This window comes from Lacerta agilis, chromosome 5, assembly GCF_009819535.1.
Source record: "Lacerta agilis isolate rLacAgi1 chromosome 5, rLacAgi1.pri, whole genome shotgun sequence".
Taxonomy (NCBI): Eukaryota; Metazoa; Chordata; class Lepidosauria; order Squamata; family Lacertidae; genus Lacerta; species Lacerta agilis.
In genome coordinates, this window is record NC_046316.1 from 34,641,849 (window position 1) to 34,657,987 (window position 16,139).

Sequence of the window (16,139 nt, forward strand, 5' to 3'; positions counted from 1 at the left end):
ATGCTCAGAGAGGGCCCTCTTTTGGCCGTTTGGGGGAGGGCGCTTCCATTTGCCGGCTTCTGTCGGAAGAGCGGCTGGATGGCGAGCGGGGCGGGATGGAGGGAGGCGGTGCGCGTGCTTGTTTCGCTAACGGTAGAAAGGTTACGGTTATAGCCAGGGCGGGAGAGGACGTCTCTCTGCTTCTGAGCGGTTTCCCGTTTCACTTTGCCTCACCCTCAACGGAGCTGGGACTTGGCCGGCTGAGGAGACGGTTCTCTCCCTTCTAGCTCACTTCAGGAGGAAACGGTCCAGCTAGTCAGGAATGCGGGCGGAGCGGGCGGGGGGAGAGAAGGAGTTTCAGTTTTTGACGAGAAGGGTGCGTGCCTAGCGGTGCATTTCTGTGCTGGGGGAAAGATGATTGTTGAAGCTTTTAACTAGCAACGAACCTTCCCAGATTAAAAAAAAAAAAAAAGAGGAAGAATAATATTTTGTCTTACTGCATTTCTATTTTCTAGGATAACCCAGTCAGAGTAGAGCATGAGACACTCCATCTTTGGGGGGGGGGGTGAGCCTCCTGTTGAGTGAGAGATTCCTGCGTTGCAGGACTAGATGATCCTCGCTGGTCCCTTCCAACTCTACAGTTCTGCGATTCTAAGAATTTAGGACTTTCTGGTTCTAAATTTCTGGCAATCCAGAAGCAAAACTCCTATTCTCAGAACTTGCTGGTAGTAAATGCGCCCACTTCTCAAATAGGGCTTCTCAAGTTAGGTGCTTACTGTATTTCTTAGACTTGTTTGCATTCCATTGTGGCAGCCACTTGAAACAATATTGCTTTCATTGCTTAGTCGCTGTAACAGACCTGCACAACTATTTCATAGAACTCACAAGTTGTTAAATGTGGCCTGCCAGGTGATTGACAGCTGCCACTCAAGTGTGGTTGGTATATGAGCTGTGGTTGACTTGGAATGTTCCAGGTCACACAGAGCTTCTGTAAGCAAATCAGCACACACTTCTGCATTCTACACCTGCACTCAATGAATGGGCAGTACCGGCACAAACATTCTGCACTAGGCAAAAGAATAAGATGAGCTGTGATAGACACAAATATGTGGAATGCAGCAAAGATGGACTGGTTTTTACATTTTAATATTCTGCATATTCTTTCCCAGTTTCCTTGATGACCAACTGAATCCAGTCTTTATATAAAATGGATTCTGACAAAGAATTAGGAATACTACTGGACAGAAAAACAAAGGCAAGCTATGAAGACTATTTTTAAATGTTTACATTATTACCCAACTCCAATGCCCTAATAATTAGATTTGTTGATCAGTTTTTTATTCTAGATAAAATAGTGATCATAATAATAGGCATATGTTTATTATTATACCCCAAGAATATACCACAATTAACAATTAATATGGTTATTCTGAATTTCTTATAATACTCCTATAGATAATAGACTTAAGTGTATTTTAAAAACAAATACCCGTACATATAGATTATGGCTGCAATCACGCAACACTTTATTCTGTTTTCCGGATATTTCCCTAATGGTTAAAATTGCAGGCAAGCAGATGCCTCTTGGGAGGTGAGGGTGTGGTTGCTTACTGATTAAAACTGAAATTTATTGACACAACATCCTCACACATACACTATGTAAAAGAATGTAAGTTTACCACTTCCCCTCCCCTGCACTCTCTATCCCCACCTCTCTTCTCCCCCAACCTCATACAGTATACTACATTAATGTCTCACATCAAATGTGGCAGATTTGTAGAAACCAGCAAATAGAGGCAATGCACGTACTTTTGTAATTCAAGTTACAGGTGGGTAGCCGTGTTGGTCTGCCATAGTCGAAACAAAATAGAAAATTCTTTCCAGTAGCACCTAGAAGACCAACTGAGTTTGTTCTTGGTATGAGCTTTCGTGTGCATGCACACTTCTTCAGATACACTGAAAAAAAAGCACACTTCTTCAGATACACTGAAAAAAAGGTGCTACTGGAAAGAATTTTCCATTTTGTAATTCAAGAAAATCTTTAATAAAAATTATTTATAAAAATCCTGAAATGAATTGTTATTTATAACGACAAACAAAATTGTTACATATGAGATTGCCTAACCTTAACAATATAATCAAATATTTTTAAAGGCAGCATGCCATGGTACTGAAATTTATTGAAAAGCTTGAGTTTATTTAGTGTAAGAAGATAACTTGGCTAGTGAGATGTGGTTCCCAAATTACCCATCTACATGCAGTCCCTATTATTTATTTATTTACCGCTTGACTATGATAGTCTCTAAACTGTTTACAATAATACAATATGGAAAGTAAAAAAATTAGTTATATCTATAGCATCTGACTTGGAATAAAATGCTTGGTGGAGTAAAAAAATAATAATCATTTATTCAGTAGGTGCCAAAGGTTCAGTTAGGAAGGGGTCGTGTCTGACTTCAGCAGAAAAGGAGTTCCCTAAAATTGACTTCATCCTATGCAACATCACCCTTTTATTTACATTTGTTTATGAAGTTGTGTATCATATAGACTATGATTTTAGACAGTTTTCTTTTTTATTATCCAGAAAGAAAAGGTTCAGGAAAGAATTGCAAGGAAAAGTAAATCTTTACAGAAAAGAAGTGTCAGAAGAAAGGTAAGTTCATACATTGTACTCCATCGCATAGCATGCAAAACATTTACTGAAGCAAGAATTTGGAAATCCTTTGCTTTTATTTTTATTTTTTAAATAATCTCTTCTATACAGTGCTTTCATGGAAAATGTATTTTTCCCCAAATCAGTTTTATCTTGAAAGTGAAATCTTAACTGCGCAGTGCCATTTTATTGCATGTGTGGGTGAAGATATAATGACATCAGGGTAAGTTGCTCTAGACCAGCTTTCTTCAACCTGATACCTCCAGATGTTTTCAACTACAATTCCCATCATTCCTAGCCAGTGTGATCAATGGTCAGTGATCATGGGAGCTGTAGTCCAGAGCACCTGGAGGGAAACACTATGTTGGAAAGCCAGTATTAGACATTATGAAGTAAGGCACTTCAATTAAGGTTGCTGTTTTTGTAATCATTTCATATTGTAATATTTGGTTTTGCATTCACTTCAAAGACTCATTGGCGGAGCACTCAAGGGCGGCTTTGGGGGCCTTTTTCTATTTTCTTTTAGTCCTTCAGAATCTCTCAAAAGGCCACTTTTCTAGATACAACAAGAGCCGAGGCGGAGGAAGGGGGGTGCGGATCCGCCCTGGGTGTCATCACTGACGGGGGTGACAAAATGACAAAAATATGAGTTTTAAATAAAAATAAAAATGAGCTCATAAAACTTTTTAGTTCAGTCAACAAACGTAACGAAACGCGGCTGGCACTGGGCGCCACACAGTGGGGTCCGGCACTTACCACGGGGCCTGCAGTGTGCCAGGCCACATGTCTCTCCTGGGAGTGACGTGGTGGCTTGGGCGCCTGCAGGCTCTGCGCTGCCTAAAACAGCAGCATGGGACTTGCATCTGCCCTCCATCTCTCCCTCAGCTGCCATACAGCTGAGGGGGAGGCAGTGGAGAGGCTCCACGCAGCGCGCCCCACCCCCAGCTGCAGGACATGCGTGCCGCACCTGGCACCCGAGTGACTAGCTACGCTACTGAACAAGAGGAACTGAAATGGAAATGAGTTTTGGAGAACTCAGTTATACATATAGATACGTTTGTTGAACACATGGGACATCTTGGATCTTGGACAATTAAATGTTTATTATAGGATGTTGACCAACTATAAATGTTATTTTGTTTCTGATATGAAGATCATTCTTCTTCGTTTATTCCATTTAGCCTACTAATCTGAATGGTGGCATAAACCTTGCCTGCATCACAACTTGAAGTTTTTGTAGGTTGCTAGTAAACATTTTGGAAGGGGTGATGGTATATGATGTATACAGCTTAAAAAATGAATAAAAATATAAGGGAATAGTTTTGATCATTTCCTTGCAACTTTTCTCTTTTGGTAAATTGTTTAATGTAGCAAACTGAAGATGACATACATGTTGATAGAAAACAAAAAGAAACCCCGGACAAAAATCCACAGGAAGGTAGCTCAATGTTTTTACTCCTCACCAAGTTGTAATATATCACAATGAAGTTCAAGGGCATTTCCACAAATGTGGTTCAAATTAAATTTAGATGTTATTCAAACGTCAAACTTGCATATGACCTTTTCCTGTTTTCATTCTGTTCTAAAGTACTGTAACAATATTAGCACTTGATAAAAAATAATACAGAATATTTTAATGTGCTAGAATTAGAATATTCTATTTTTAGATTCTTGTCAACTTTTTGTGCAGATGTTTCAACTTGAAATCAAGTGTTTTGTGCATTTTTCTTGTGCAGTGAACTAAATGCACTTTCATTTATAATTTGCACTTTAAGGAGCAAGCTAGAAATGTGTATGTATGACTCAGCTAAAGAATACTTAATCTAAATACTTCACAAACTTTGAAAAACCTACTGGATTATTATCATTTCCTTGAGAATCCAAAATTGTCTATATGAAAAGTACTGCAGAATACATTCCAATAATATTCAAGTATTTTATTGCAAAGTGTGTTTTAAATGTCTGTGCTTTTTATAATAGCTGTGGCTGTAGAAGAAAAACAAAGTAGATTAACTGAAGTATTACGGGATAGAGTGAGAGGGAAGTTGAGAACTGTTAAGGTAAATAGTTTTAATTGAATTTTGATTTAACATTCAAATGAAACATGTAACTTATTGTATGTATGATTGTATAAAAGGCGGAAAGTTCAACCAATTTAAAAGACTCATCATTTCTCCCACATCAATTGGAGCGCATCAGAAAAAAGAAGTTAAGTGCTGAATATGGAAAGCCTGCATTTTATCTCAGTTCTTGTTTTCTCTTTGGTTTTAAAAATAACAAAAAGCACACTAAAATATCCTTTGTTTTAGGCTGAACAGGAAGAAAAATCTTCTGACAAACCCTACTCTGTTACTAAAGAATACCAACACAACTCTGAAGTGAGCACTGAGGTAATAATATATTTGTAAAATTGCTGCCAACACTGATAAGCTGCATCATTGCTTTTTATATTCAGTTTGGTGCAACAAATTATAATAAGAACATATTTTTGTAGAATGTGTGATTCTGGTTATTCCTGCCATTACATATAGAAAACACCTGTGCCATCAAGAAGTTGGGTATCATTCAGTCCTGAATCTCTTCTAACTGCTTTTTTAAAAAGCACATTCCCCCATCCCCTCAAAAAAGGATCCTAGGAACTGACATTTTTAGGAGTGCTGAGAGTTGTAGCTCTGTGAGGTATAAACTAGATTTCCCAGGTGGGGTGGGTGCTTTAAATGTACAGTGCATATTCAAGAATCTCGGTATCAGAGAGGTGGGGAGAAGCAAGAGGGAGGTGCTTGCCACTTGTTCCTCTTAAAAAAAATCTCTCTGATAGCTCTGTAATCTAGAGCTTCTTCTTGCTGTGGCACAAATTTGATAAAAGCTGAAGAAGCACCCCGCTCTCTCTTAAGCAACATGATCTTGAGGTGTTTTAATTTGAAGTTGAAGGTCAGCTGGAGAAGACTGAGAGATTGGCATATGCTGTCTCCCCTCTACATTCAGAGTGCTAAGATCTGAATGATGAAGAAGGTAAATGATTTTGGCAACAAAGCTATGGGCAGAGGTGTGTGAACTAAGGCATGATAAGGGAAGGCCTAAGAGGAAAAGGTTTCATTAAACAGGGTGGGAATGAGAAGATGATGAACCAAAATTTAAGTTGGGAAAGATAGAGATGAATTGGTGGGTTTTTATATAAGAAAATGTGGCTTGACTTGGTGAGAAGACTGGATATGAGAAGGAGGGAGGAAGGAAAACAGCCTCAGTGCTAGGTTAGATGGTGATGTTGTCAATGGATATGCGGAATAATAAAGGAAAATTAAGTTTCTGGAGAAAGAGAAGGCTGCCCAGTATTTAGCACTACTGACTGATAATTAAATCATTTTAAATCTTAGAATGAAGTCTCCTTTGATGAGGGTTTTATATTTTTTACATCAACTTTTGAAGATTACTCAAAGCTGAAAGAAACTGATCAGGTCATTGACCAGGTATTGCTATTCTCTTCATACAAAGTGCATTCTTTTCTGTTGCATTATGCTGCTGGAGTGTCTTGAGAGTCTTCTGTCAAATAGATGTGTAGTATTTGAAGTTGTTTATAGCTACAGTTAATTCACTTTATCTGTTAACAAAGGAAAATTATGAAATAAGCTATTCAAAAGTTTTCTTCAGTGGCCCTAAACCTATATACAAAATAACCATATATCCTTAAACAAAAGAAAAAGAGTTTTTATTTCATTCATTTCCTTTTTTTCAAAGTACCTTGTACCATAGATTTCCTAGGTATATTGGACCATGATCCAAATAAGTATTTGACTTACATTTATAAACAATTTTCGTGTAACTGGAGCTTTCTTTAAAATATTTAACTTTTTCACAGACTTTTGTTACACTTTCTAGTGTTGCAAAGACCAGTTGGCGACTTTAATACTCTGCTGATCACTTCAAAGGGATGAGCTGGGTTGCAATTAGTTGTATATAGGTGAGAAAGTGCCCAAATGAGCAACAATATGGGCTGGGCTGGGCTGGAGATTGCTTGTGAGTGAGCTGGAAGGAGAGAGATGCTTTGAGAGCTAGGGACAAAAACATGTCTTGCTGTGTTCTGAATCCAAAGCTGTGGCTAATTGAGAAGCAAGACATTTTGAGCTGTTACTGCTGTGAGCCCCTCTGTTCTGTGCTCAGGTTAAAGGTAAAGGTAAGGTAAAGGGACCCCTGACCATCAGGTCCAGTCGTGTGCGACTCTGGGGTTGTGGCGCTCATCTCGCTTTATAGGCCAAGGGAGCCGGTGTTTGTCCGCAGACAGCTTCCGGGTCATGTGGCCAGCATGACAAAGCCGCTTCTGGCGAACCAGAGCAGCGCACGGAAACGCCGTTTACCTTCCCGCTGGAGCGGTCCCTATTTATCTACTTGCACTTTGATGTGCTTTCGAACTGCTAGGTGGGCAGGAGCTGGGACCAAGCAACGGGAGCTCACCCCGTGGCAGGAATTCTAACCGCCAACCTTCTGATCAGCAAGCCCTAGACTGTGGTTTAACCCACAGCGCCACCTGGGTCAGGTTATATGTATGTAAATAAAACCATATACCTTAAAGACACCACAGTCTCTACTGACTTTCTTTCCAAGGAAGCTGAGCCTGAGCAAGCACACAATCCCTGGAGACTCTCACTGGTTGGAGATTGGGGTGGCATGGAATCATATTTGGCATGGCCCTAAGTGTCTTTATGACTATATCAGAGTCCTTAGAAGAAATATATGAGAAGCTATAGAAAATGAATGCAGAAATTTATTTTGTTTTCAAGTGAACGAGAGTGAGGAAGACAGCATTTTGGATGAAATCACTATGCATTTCTTTCACTTGCTTTGTTGTTGGAGGGAAATACATTGATATTTGTTTAAGCAGAGACACTGGGAGAGATTAGGTAGTTGGGCTACACAAAGCACCAGACCCTATATATTTGTTTTTCAATGAGATCAGAGAGGTACTGCCTGTTTCCCCACACCTATGGACTAGACCAGGGGTTGTCAACCTGGTCCCTACCGCCCACTAGTGGGCGTTTCAGGATTCTAGGTGGGCGGTAGGGGATTCTATGGCACAAGCTGAATCCTCCTTCCATCGAGCACTGGTGGGCAGTAAGGAAATTTTACTATCAAGAAAGGTGCATTAGTGGGCGGTAGGTATAAAAAGGTTGACTACCCCTGGACTAGACCATGCACTGAAATGCCTGCACATTCTGAATGTAAGCAGTATTGGTGATACTTCATTTTTGTGGGAAATGTCTATTCTCATAGTGATCCAGGTACTGTATTGAGGAATCACTTATTTCTTCATATTTGGATACTGTTCATTAAACCTGAAAGTTGAAGTATGAGTTTTCTAATTCCAATGAAAACTGTAAAATATAACAAAAATTGTAGCTATCAATGTTTATCCATTATAAATAATCAAAGGCTAACAATAAGGTGCTTCCTTTATTAGGACCTATTGAAAGATCAGAAAGAAGTGAGCAAACTGGTCCTAATAATGGTGTTACAGCACCACATAAAACATACTAAACTCATAAAATTATAAAGCAATTTCTCTGAAAATTACCTCTATCTATTCCAACATGTTTATGTAGATTGTGTTCTGTTGGTATCTGTCCCATAGTTCTCTATATTTCTATCACACATTTTTTTATTATGATTAACAGAAATCAATAAATGACAGCCTTCAAATTGTCTGTGGCTTAAATGAACAAGCTCCTTTGCTTGATCATGTGAGAGAAATACTACTACCAGAACTGCTTGAAGTAAAACCACCTGAGTGTGAATGCAGTAATCTCGATAAGAAAAAGCAATGGGACCAACAACTTTTTCTGCCAAGCACTTCCCCAGGTAATGTATGTTGCAAAATATGACAGCAACTTAAGATCCTACAAATGTGCATGTGAACACACAAATGCACAGTAGCCTGCAGATAGTCTGATCCTGTTCATTTTCTGGTACAAATGCAGAAATGACTGCCACCCATCACCAGGTGAGAGGCCATGGAATGCAAGGAAAGTGCCTGTTTTCAGGTTAGCCCATTAAGAGACTAGTTCTTCGAAAGTGGGCAGAGTCTAGGAGAGGTGGGCTAGAGGCAGAAACTCTAAAGGTCCTAGAACACTTTTGTTTGCTAGGAGCTCTGATTGGTGCTGTGATAATAGACCTGCCTTGCTACATGAGCTTATCTGCAGGAGCAGAACAGGACACATTTCAGTATCAACCATTCTGAGAGAGAAGGAAGGATTAGAGAGAAGAGCAAAAATTTGCTATGCAGTCATACCTTGGGTTGCGCTTGCTGTGGGTTGCGCATTTTCCAGATACAAACGTGCCGAACCCGGAAGTACCGGAATGGGTTACTTCTGGGTTTCGGCGCTCGCGCATGCGCAGAACCACTAAATTGCACTTGGCACAGAAGCGCTGAATTGTGTCACACGCGTGCGCAGACACAGCGGTGCGGGTTGCAAACACTGCGGGTTGTGAACGCGCCTCCCACACAGATTTTCTGAGTCCAGTGGGCAGAGGTGGAAGTGCGCAAAAAGATCCACGTCACTCTGACCTGTCCTGGCATTCGCAACCTGAGCGTCCAGTGTATTTGGCGTAGGTGGTTAAGCAGTTTGTTTGGGGTTACTGTTATACTTTTCTGGATCAGATTTAAATATCTGACCAACAAAAAGAAGATAAATTAATTCAAGAATTTACATTCTACCTATATGTCGCCCTAATTTCATAATAATTGTTCTCAGTTATACACAGCTGTAAATTGCCAGACAATATGGCACCACGATTCCTAGAGGATGAAGGATTTTATATTCCAAGAAAGCCTCGTATATCTAGGAATACATATTACAAAATGGAAAACCGTCTTCTTCAGCAAGATGGGGTAAATGTGCTGCTTAGTTTCTAAAAACTTCTGTAACCTAAATAATATGTTTAAAAAGCAGATGACTTGCTTAATGTTGTTTGTGCTTCTGAATCATTTTTATTAAGGGGAAAAACTGGTTTGAAGAAAGCGGGGAAATAATATCGTTGCCTTCTCCAATCAAACCATCAAGTTACTACAGAGTGTTTTTTCCTTCTGAGATTGACCCACGATTAAAGACAACATACAGGAAGGTTTGTTTTTTTCCATTTTAAAAAACAAAAACACTTTCTTTTTAAGATTATTATTTTACTAGGAAATGCTTTATATTCCCGGGCTAGAAATACTATGTAGGGCTGGGAGTATATTTTAGATGGAATTGTTAATTCACATCTTTACAACTAATGAAAGCTGAGGAAGCTCTCTACTTCACTAGGAGTTGTGCAGTGTACTACTAAAATGGAATGAATATATTTCAGCTAATATTAACAGTAATATATAATACCTTATGTTTTAGCTAAAATATTTTAATGTACTTCATTCATTTTATATAAATACAGTACACTTAATGTATAGAAATAAAATCTAGTGATCAAATAAAATTCTATAAATCTAGTGATTTCTATAAATTAATTTGCTAAGGAATCAAACACACATGAAGTTAAAGAATGATCTGAAGGCACATAAGCCACCACCTTGTTCAAGCTATAGGTAGGGTCTGATTAGTGCATAAGTGTCTGGAAATCACACGTACTTTGTCTTGGGTGCTATGATGAAAGAAATTTATGGTATTAATGTGATAAAATTAATATTAAAAATGTTCAGTTTATCTGAAGTAAGACTAATAGTTACCAGAGTGACTCAGAACAAACACCTTTGATTTGGGGTGGAGGTATGTTTATCATGCCTTTTTACATATGTAAAAAGGCATGATAAACATGTAAATATGTAAATAAGAGTAAGAGTTAGTTTAGTAACCAAGAATTAAGACAGAAATAGTTTTTAGGAGAGTCAATTGATATGAGAGAAGCATCACTTTCCACAGTGTATACTTACACACATTTTTGTCCACTGTTATCTCTGGTCAAGGAGGTTATGCAGTTTTTTTTTAATGTGACAACCTAGAAAACAAAGCAAAAATTACCTATCAGAGCTAAAAACATGCATGCTAGATGAAGTAATTCCTTATTGAAACCATATTCAACTCTGAAAAATTTGTCTCTTCACCTCAAGTTTACTTTTTTTTAAACATAGGCAATGCAACCTCAACTGGAAAACTGCATCATAACTAAGTCAGAGGAACAGAGCAAAATTTATCAACTGGATCTTAACATATCATGTATTGTGTTTAGCCATCATTTTTTTTTCAACTGTGAACAAGTACTGGCTGCCAGGTTGCTTGACCTTTATGACTGTTTTCAACAACGGCAGCAGCAAAACGTTACTCTCTTGCTATCTGAAAAAGTAAGAAAATGCTTTATGTTACAGTTTTAGTTATAAGGTATGATGTAAAAGGCTTTAAGACTTCAGGATGTCACAGCTTGAAGACTTGGTGTCTTCATTCTGACAGATGGGCAGTAAAATGGCAAATGTAAATCCATGTAGACGAATGCAAAGTGATGCATATCAGGGCAGGAAAAAAACCAACAACCCTAAATATCCAGAAAGGATATTGTCCTGTAGAGCAGTGTTTTTCAACCTTTTTTGGGCAAAGGCATACTTGTTTCATGAAAAAAATCACGAGGCACACCACCATTAGAAAATGTTAAAAAATTTAATCCTGTGCCTATATTGACTATATATAAAGTAATTCTCTTGAATAGGAATCAAATAAACAAATTTTTCCCACGGCACACCAGGCAACATCTCGCGGCACACTAGTGTGCCACGGAACAGTGGTTGAAATACACTGCTGTAGAGTGTGACACTTTCATTTTAAAATATTAATAATTTTAACAAAATACCACATGAAGTTATTCGCTAATAATAAAATTATTATGCATTTTAAATAAATTATTTTTTATTACAGCTCAAAGCATTAATAAGTTCCACAAAATTACTGGAAAGTAACCTAAAAACAAGTGAGCTAAGTATGAAAACTTTGAAGGATTACAGATCACAAATAAGGTACCTATTTAAAATGGGGCAGGAGGAGGAATTGACCTTGCTATAGGTATATATTGCCTTGATCAGTGCTGATTTCCAAGACTGCAAAGTTGAAAATAGTGAGTAATCTGCATTGACTCAAAATCAATTCCCTGAGGCAACTGATTAAGCTGCTTTGAGGTTTTAACCACGCTGAGTACCCCCCCCAATCAAGTAGAAAATAAATTCTATGAAATAAATAAAAAACAAACATAACCACCATCACTTAAATTTGTTACCCACCCTTCAGCATCAGATCCCAGGGTAGGTTATAACAATGTAAAATTCAAAAAAGTTAAAGCAAGTTGCAGTTCCAGGAATAGGGTGGGTGTTGTAAATATATATCTTGGGTGTCAAAGCCCAGGTAAAGGAGTGCATCTTCAGCCTACAGTGGATACTATGTACTGTGAAAGTACCAGATGCAGATACATGTAAGTTGTTATTCTGTTATTTGGTTGTAGGTCTAGGCCAGGGGTAGGCAACCTAAGGCCCAATCGCCTTCTCAATCCGGCCCACGGGTGGTCCAGGAATCAGCGTGTTTTCACATGAGTAGAATGTGTGTTTTTATTTAAAATGCATCTCTGGGTTATTTGTGGGGCATAGGAATTCGTTCATTTTTTTTCACCATAATATAGTCTGGCCCACCACATAGTCTGAGGGATGGTGGACCAGCCCACGGCTGAAAAAGGTTGCTGACCCCTGGTCTAGGCCCAGACCTCTTTTTCTTGGAACTGGGTAGCATTATGAGTTTGGTGGGTGTCAATCTGAATGGTGCCATTAATCCCTTCCAATTCTTTGGCTCCTGCATCTGTGTGGATAGACTGTACAGGCTTGCCAAACCAATTCCTTTATTAAGGTAATGATTTTGTCTGGCTTGTTAAGCACCATGATTAGCATAACCAAAGAAGTTGCTCTGTGCCATACAACAAATGGGTGGGATTTCCCCCACCCACGCACGCTGTTGGTTGGAGAACATTGGCATCCTCTTTCCTTTGAGCTGGAAGCAGGAGACACAGATATGCGGTGAGCCCTTCTATCATATGCTTAAGTTGTATATATGTGAAAATAAAACCATCTATCCTAAAGATGCCACAGTCTCTGCTGACCTTCATTCCAAGCAAACCAAATTCTGGACAAGTGCTGGAACCCCTAGAATCTCTCACTGCTTGGAAACTAGGGCAGTGTGTAACTATATTTATATAATGTGTTAATCGCAGGGGAAATGAATGTACAATTTATGTCATGGTTTTAGATTATTGTTTAACAACTGGAAATCATTAAATGGAATTTTAAGTTTGTGATCAGTTTGTTTTTTTGCTGTTGTTTTGCATTATAAAATACCAGAAATACCAGAATATTACATGACATAGAACACCAAAGAGATAAATGCTTAATACAAAGTATTATGAAAGTATGGAAACAAATAAAATCTCTACGGAGACAGCAAGGATTTGTCAGTTCTACTGTCAGGCTGCAATTTCAAAAGTAAGTGGTAATGATTATATTTCATATATGATTTTTAATTCTTCAGGAAGATTTAATCTAGTCCTTGTGTGTTTCTCAAAGAGAAGAAATGGAATATATCGCAGTTTGTTTGTTTATATGTACTGATAAACAGCTTGATATCTTTTTAAAATCTCTAAAAATTAATCTAAAATCTAAAAAGACAAAAAGCGGGATTTTGCGTGCTCAGTAAACTAACAGTATTTGGAGATCAAGGAGTATGTTTCTCTGAGGATCTGATGTAGGGCTGTAGATTTTGTTGGAATGCTTAGGCCAGGCTTCCTCAACCTCTGCCCCCCTGGTGTTTTGAGACTACAATTCCCAGGATCCTTGACCACTGGTCATGCTAGCTAGGGATCATGGCAGTTGTAGGCCAAAAACAGCTGGAGGGCCGAGGTTGAGAAAGCCTGGCTTAGGCTGTGTGCCTCCATCTATGCTTGTATATTTGTAAATAAATTCAAATATTACAAAATGAGCCTAAATTTAGAGGTTTCATTGTTTTCTTCCCATCTTTCAATAAGGCTGACATATATCTCAGAACTCGATGAATTCGAAGGCAACATATCAGAAGAGAATGAAAATGCTCCAAGAGAAGAAAGCTATACTGATTTATCAAACAATTTTTCAGCAGCTGGAAGAATACAGAAGGTTCTTAAGTTGAAGAAGTTGCAGAATAGTAAATCATTGTGCCATAGGAAATTGACTGTGATTAGCACTGTTCCCTGTTGGTTTGTGCTCAGTTAATTTCTGGCGCTTATTATAGAAATCTGGTTGACCTTATGAATATTTTATATACAGTATAAATTCAGAATTGAAGAGTACTCTATCTCGTACATTAAGGTTTTTTAATTGGAATGCGGATATTGTGGTTTGTTTGAAATAATGTATTGGGTGCAATGAAAATACAAATATTGATTTCTAGGGATGCTTGGATTCAGCTCATACCTTTCAAACCGCAATGGACACCAGAGGGATAAATGAACCTTTTTTGGTACCACATCTTACCTTTGTAACAGAAATAACAGCAGAAGACATGTGCCCTCTGTGAGTTACAGGTTTCCTGTTTTTAGTTTTGCAAAGCACCTATATAAAAATGTATTTCCCCAGTAGTATAAATATATATATATTTGACACAAAAAGAAGGCTATGCACCTGTAGTTTTATGCTTATTTATTGAGTTTTATAATGCTTTAGGGTGGGGAAGGGGAGAAATGCCCCTTAAGTGAGCCGGCCCCCAGCCAGCCCATCCCGCACCTCACTTTGCTTCTGAAGGTGGAGATGCCAATGACAATAGCCTATGCATGCCTGATATCCAGAAAGAACTATGTTCCACTGGTTCTTTCCACCTATATTAATGCTGTCCTCCAATACTATTTCTGAAGTTCAGCATTTCCCATCTTGAAGCAGTAGGGGGAGCCAAATCCTATGTGAAGACCATCACTGAAGGGAACACCTGGAAATTTCCTGAAAGTTTGGCTGCCAGTTATTCTGAATTTCTGCTAATTGTAGGACACGGTGCACTATGGGTATAATCCAGTTATATACATCTGCTTATCCAACATAAATCTTCTGGTTTACCATCTCCCCCCCATGTCCCCAAATCTGCTGTGGAGGATTCCCTAACCCCTTGGAGCAGATTTGGGGTGTGTGGGAGCTGCAGGTTGGAGGAGAGGAAGAAGCAGTTTCACTGTGTGAGCTATGGATCCCTAATTTTTGGAGCGCTTAATAATTCTTGTGCTCAAAAGAAATGCACATATGAGAATTGTGACTTCGAACCCTAGTTAAAGGAAAAAATTGTATCTTCGTTATTGATTTCAAGATCTTTAATAACTTTGCACAAGTTAAAGAAAATATGTGATTATGCTGTAATCCCCCACTTTTTGGTTTCACATGGAATATACAATAAATATTCAATTTAATTCTGTACACATTAAACATCTAAAATGTTTGCCATAGTGAGACCCAATGTAGGAAAAGTGTAAGCACAAATTTTATTGTTCTTTGAAAGCTTACCTTTGATTTGTTGGATGGTTGTGCATGTAAATATTAATATAATCTTTGATCTGGTCTGTATTCTGGTATGTTTAGAGAAGAACAACAGAGAAGAGAAAAAGTCAAAATGGAAAAATACTTTATTAAAATATATTACAACAATAAATTGGTCTCCTCTACTTCTGAAGCTCCTCTTCACCAGGATTTTAAAGTAATATTTCAGCAAATTTTTAGAATTCAAGTATTAAACTGGCCTGAATCTCTTCGATTAGAGGTATGCCTAGTTAGATGATAAAAATAGTTCAACAGTGTACCATAGCTAAAGCTATTCTTTACAAAACACTTTGAAGAAAATTGGTTTGTGTTCTGATGTAATATTTAAGAACTATTGTTCATACTCAGCATAGCTTCCTGTATTTTGATTTTAATGGGTAGGCTGCATAAAAATTGTGTGAATCTATGGTGTTCCATAATGTGTGAAAAGTCACATGACTTTTTCATGCTGTCAGGTTTTTGGCATCTCAGATTTCCTTGGTGCCCTGTGCAACGCCAAAATCTGGCACCCCCTGCCTCCTTCCAATGGATATCATAGTTGTGGCACCTGCTTCAGCGCCCCAGACACTCTGTTCCCAGAGTGACTGCACCAGTCACACTCCCCTAGACCCTCCTTTGATGCTGTGTTATATTATCTGTATGTGCCACTGGAAAGTGGGGCCAATTGTGGCTTCCTTGCAGGATATGCATATGGTAAAGAAGAAAAGATGTAGTTATATTTTGGGAGTACAATGAGTCCATGTGATGCAGCCACTGATTTTGTAATGTGTGAATTTTAGAACATATTTATAACCTTAGATCAGTGGTACCTTTTACACAGTATTGTGTTATAATGGTGACTACTTGTTTATTTAAAAAGAATCCACTTTGCACTAGGTACAGTACTGATTTATAAGATATCAGCCTTTTAATATGTGTATAATAGGGTTTATTTGCATATTTTTTCTTCTTGCC

General features: G+C 38.3%; 1 protein-coding gene across 6 annotated transcripts in view; it reads left to right on the top strand.

Annotated features, from left to right (window-relative positions):
• Positions 1–1,029: 1,029 nt before the first annotated feature.
• Positions 1,030–16,139, top strand: part of CC2D2B (coiled-coil and C2 domain containing 2B) — a 33,634-nt gene continuing 18,524 nt past the window's right edge. For 3 of the 6 annotated variants that reach the window (XM_033149305.1, XM_033149308.1, XM_033149307.1), the window contains exons 1-12: positions 1,030–1,234; positions 2,564–2,632; positions 4,004–4,070; positions 4,613–4,692; positions 4,942–5,022; positions 6,007–6,099; positions 8,299–8,482; positions 9,376–9,512; positions 9,620–9,745; positions 10,746–10,955; positions 14,062–14,183; positions 15,228–15,405. In XM_033149305.1, coding sequence (XP_033005196.1) covers positions 1,187–1,234; positions 2,564–2,632; positions 4,004–4,070; positions 4,613–4,692; positions 4,942–5,022; positions 6,007–6,099; positions 8,299–8,482; positions 9,376–9,512; positions 9,620–9,745; positions 10,746–10,955; positions 14,062–14,183; positions 15,228–15,405 — 1,395 coding nt within the window. In that variant the 5' untranslated portion in view covers positions 1,030–1,186. Of the gene's footprint in view, positions 1,235–2,563; positions 2,633–4,003; positions 4,071–4,612; positions 4,693–4,941; positions 5,023–6,006; positions 6,100–8,298; positions 8,483–9,375; positions 9,513–9,619; positions 9,746–10,745; positions 10,956–11,520; positions 11,619–12,980; positions 13,122–13,660; positions 13,722–14,061; positions 14,184–15,227; positions 15,406–16,139 lie in introns of those variants that run through there. The other 3 variants (XM_033149312.1, XM_033149306.1, XM_033149309.1) reach the window with 3 other exon arrangements.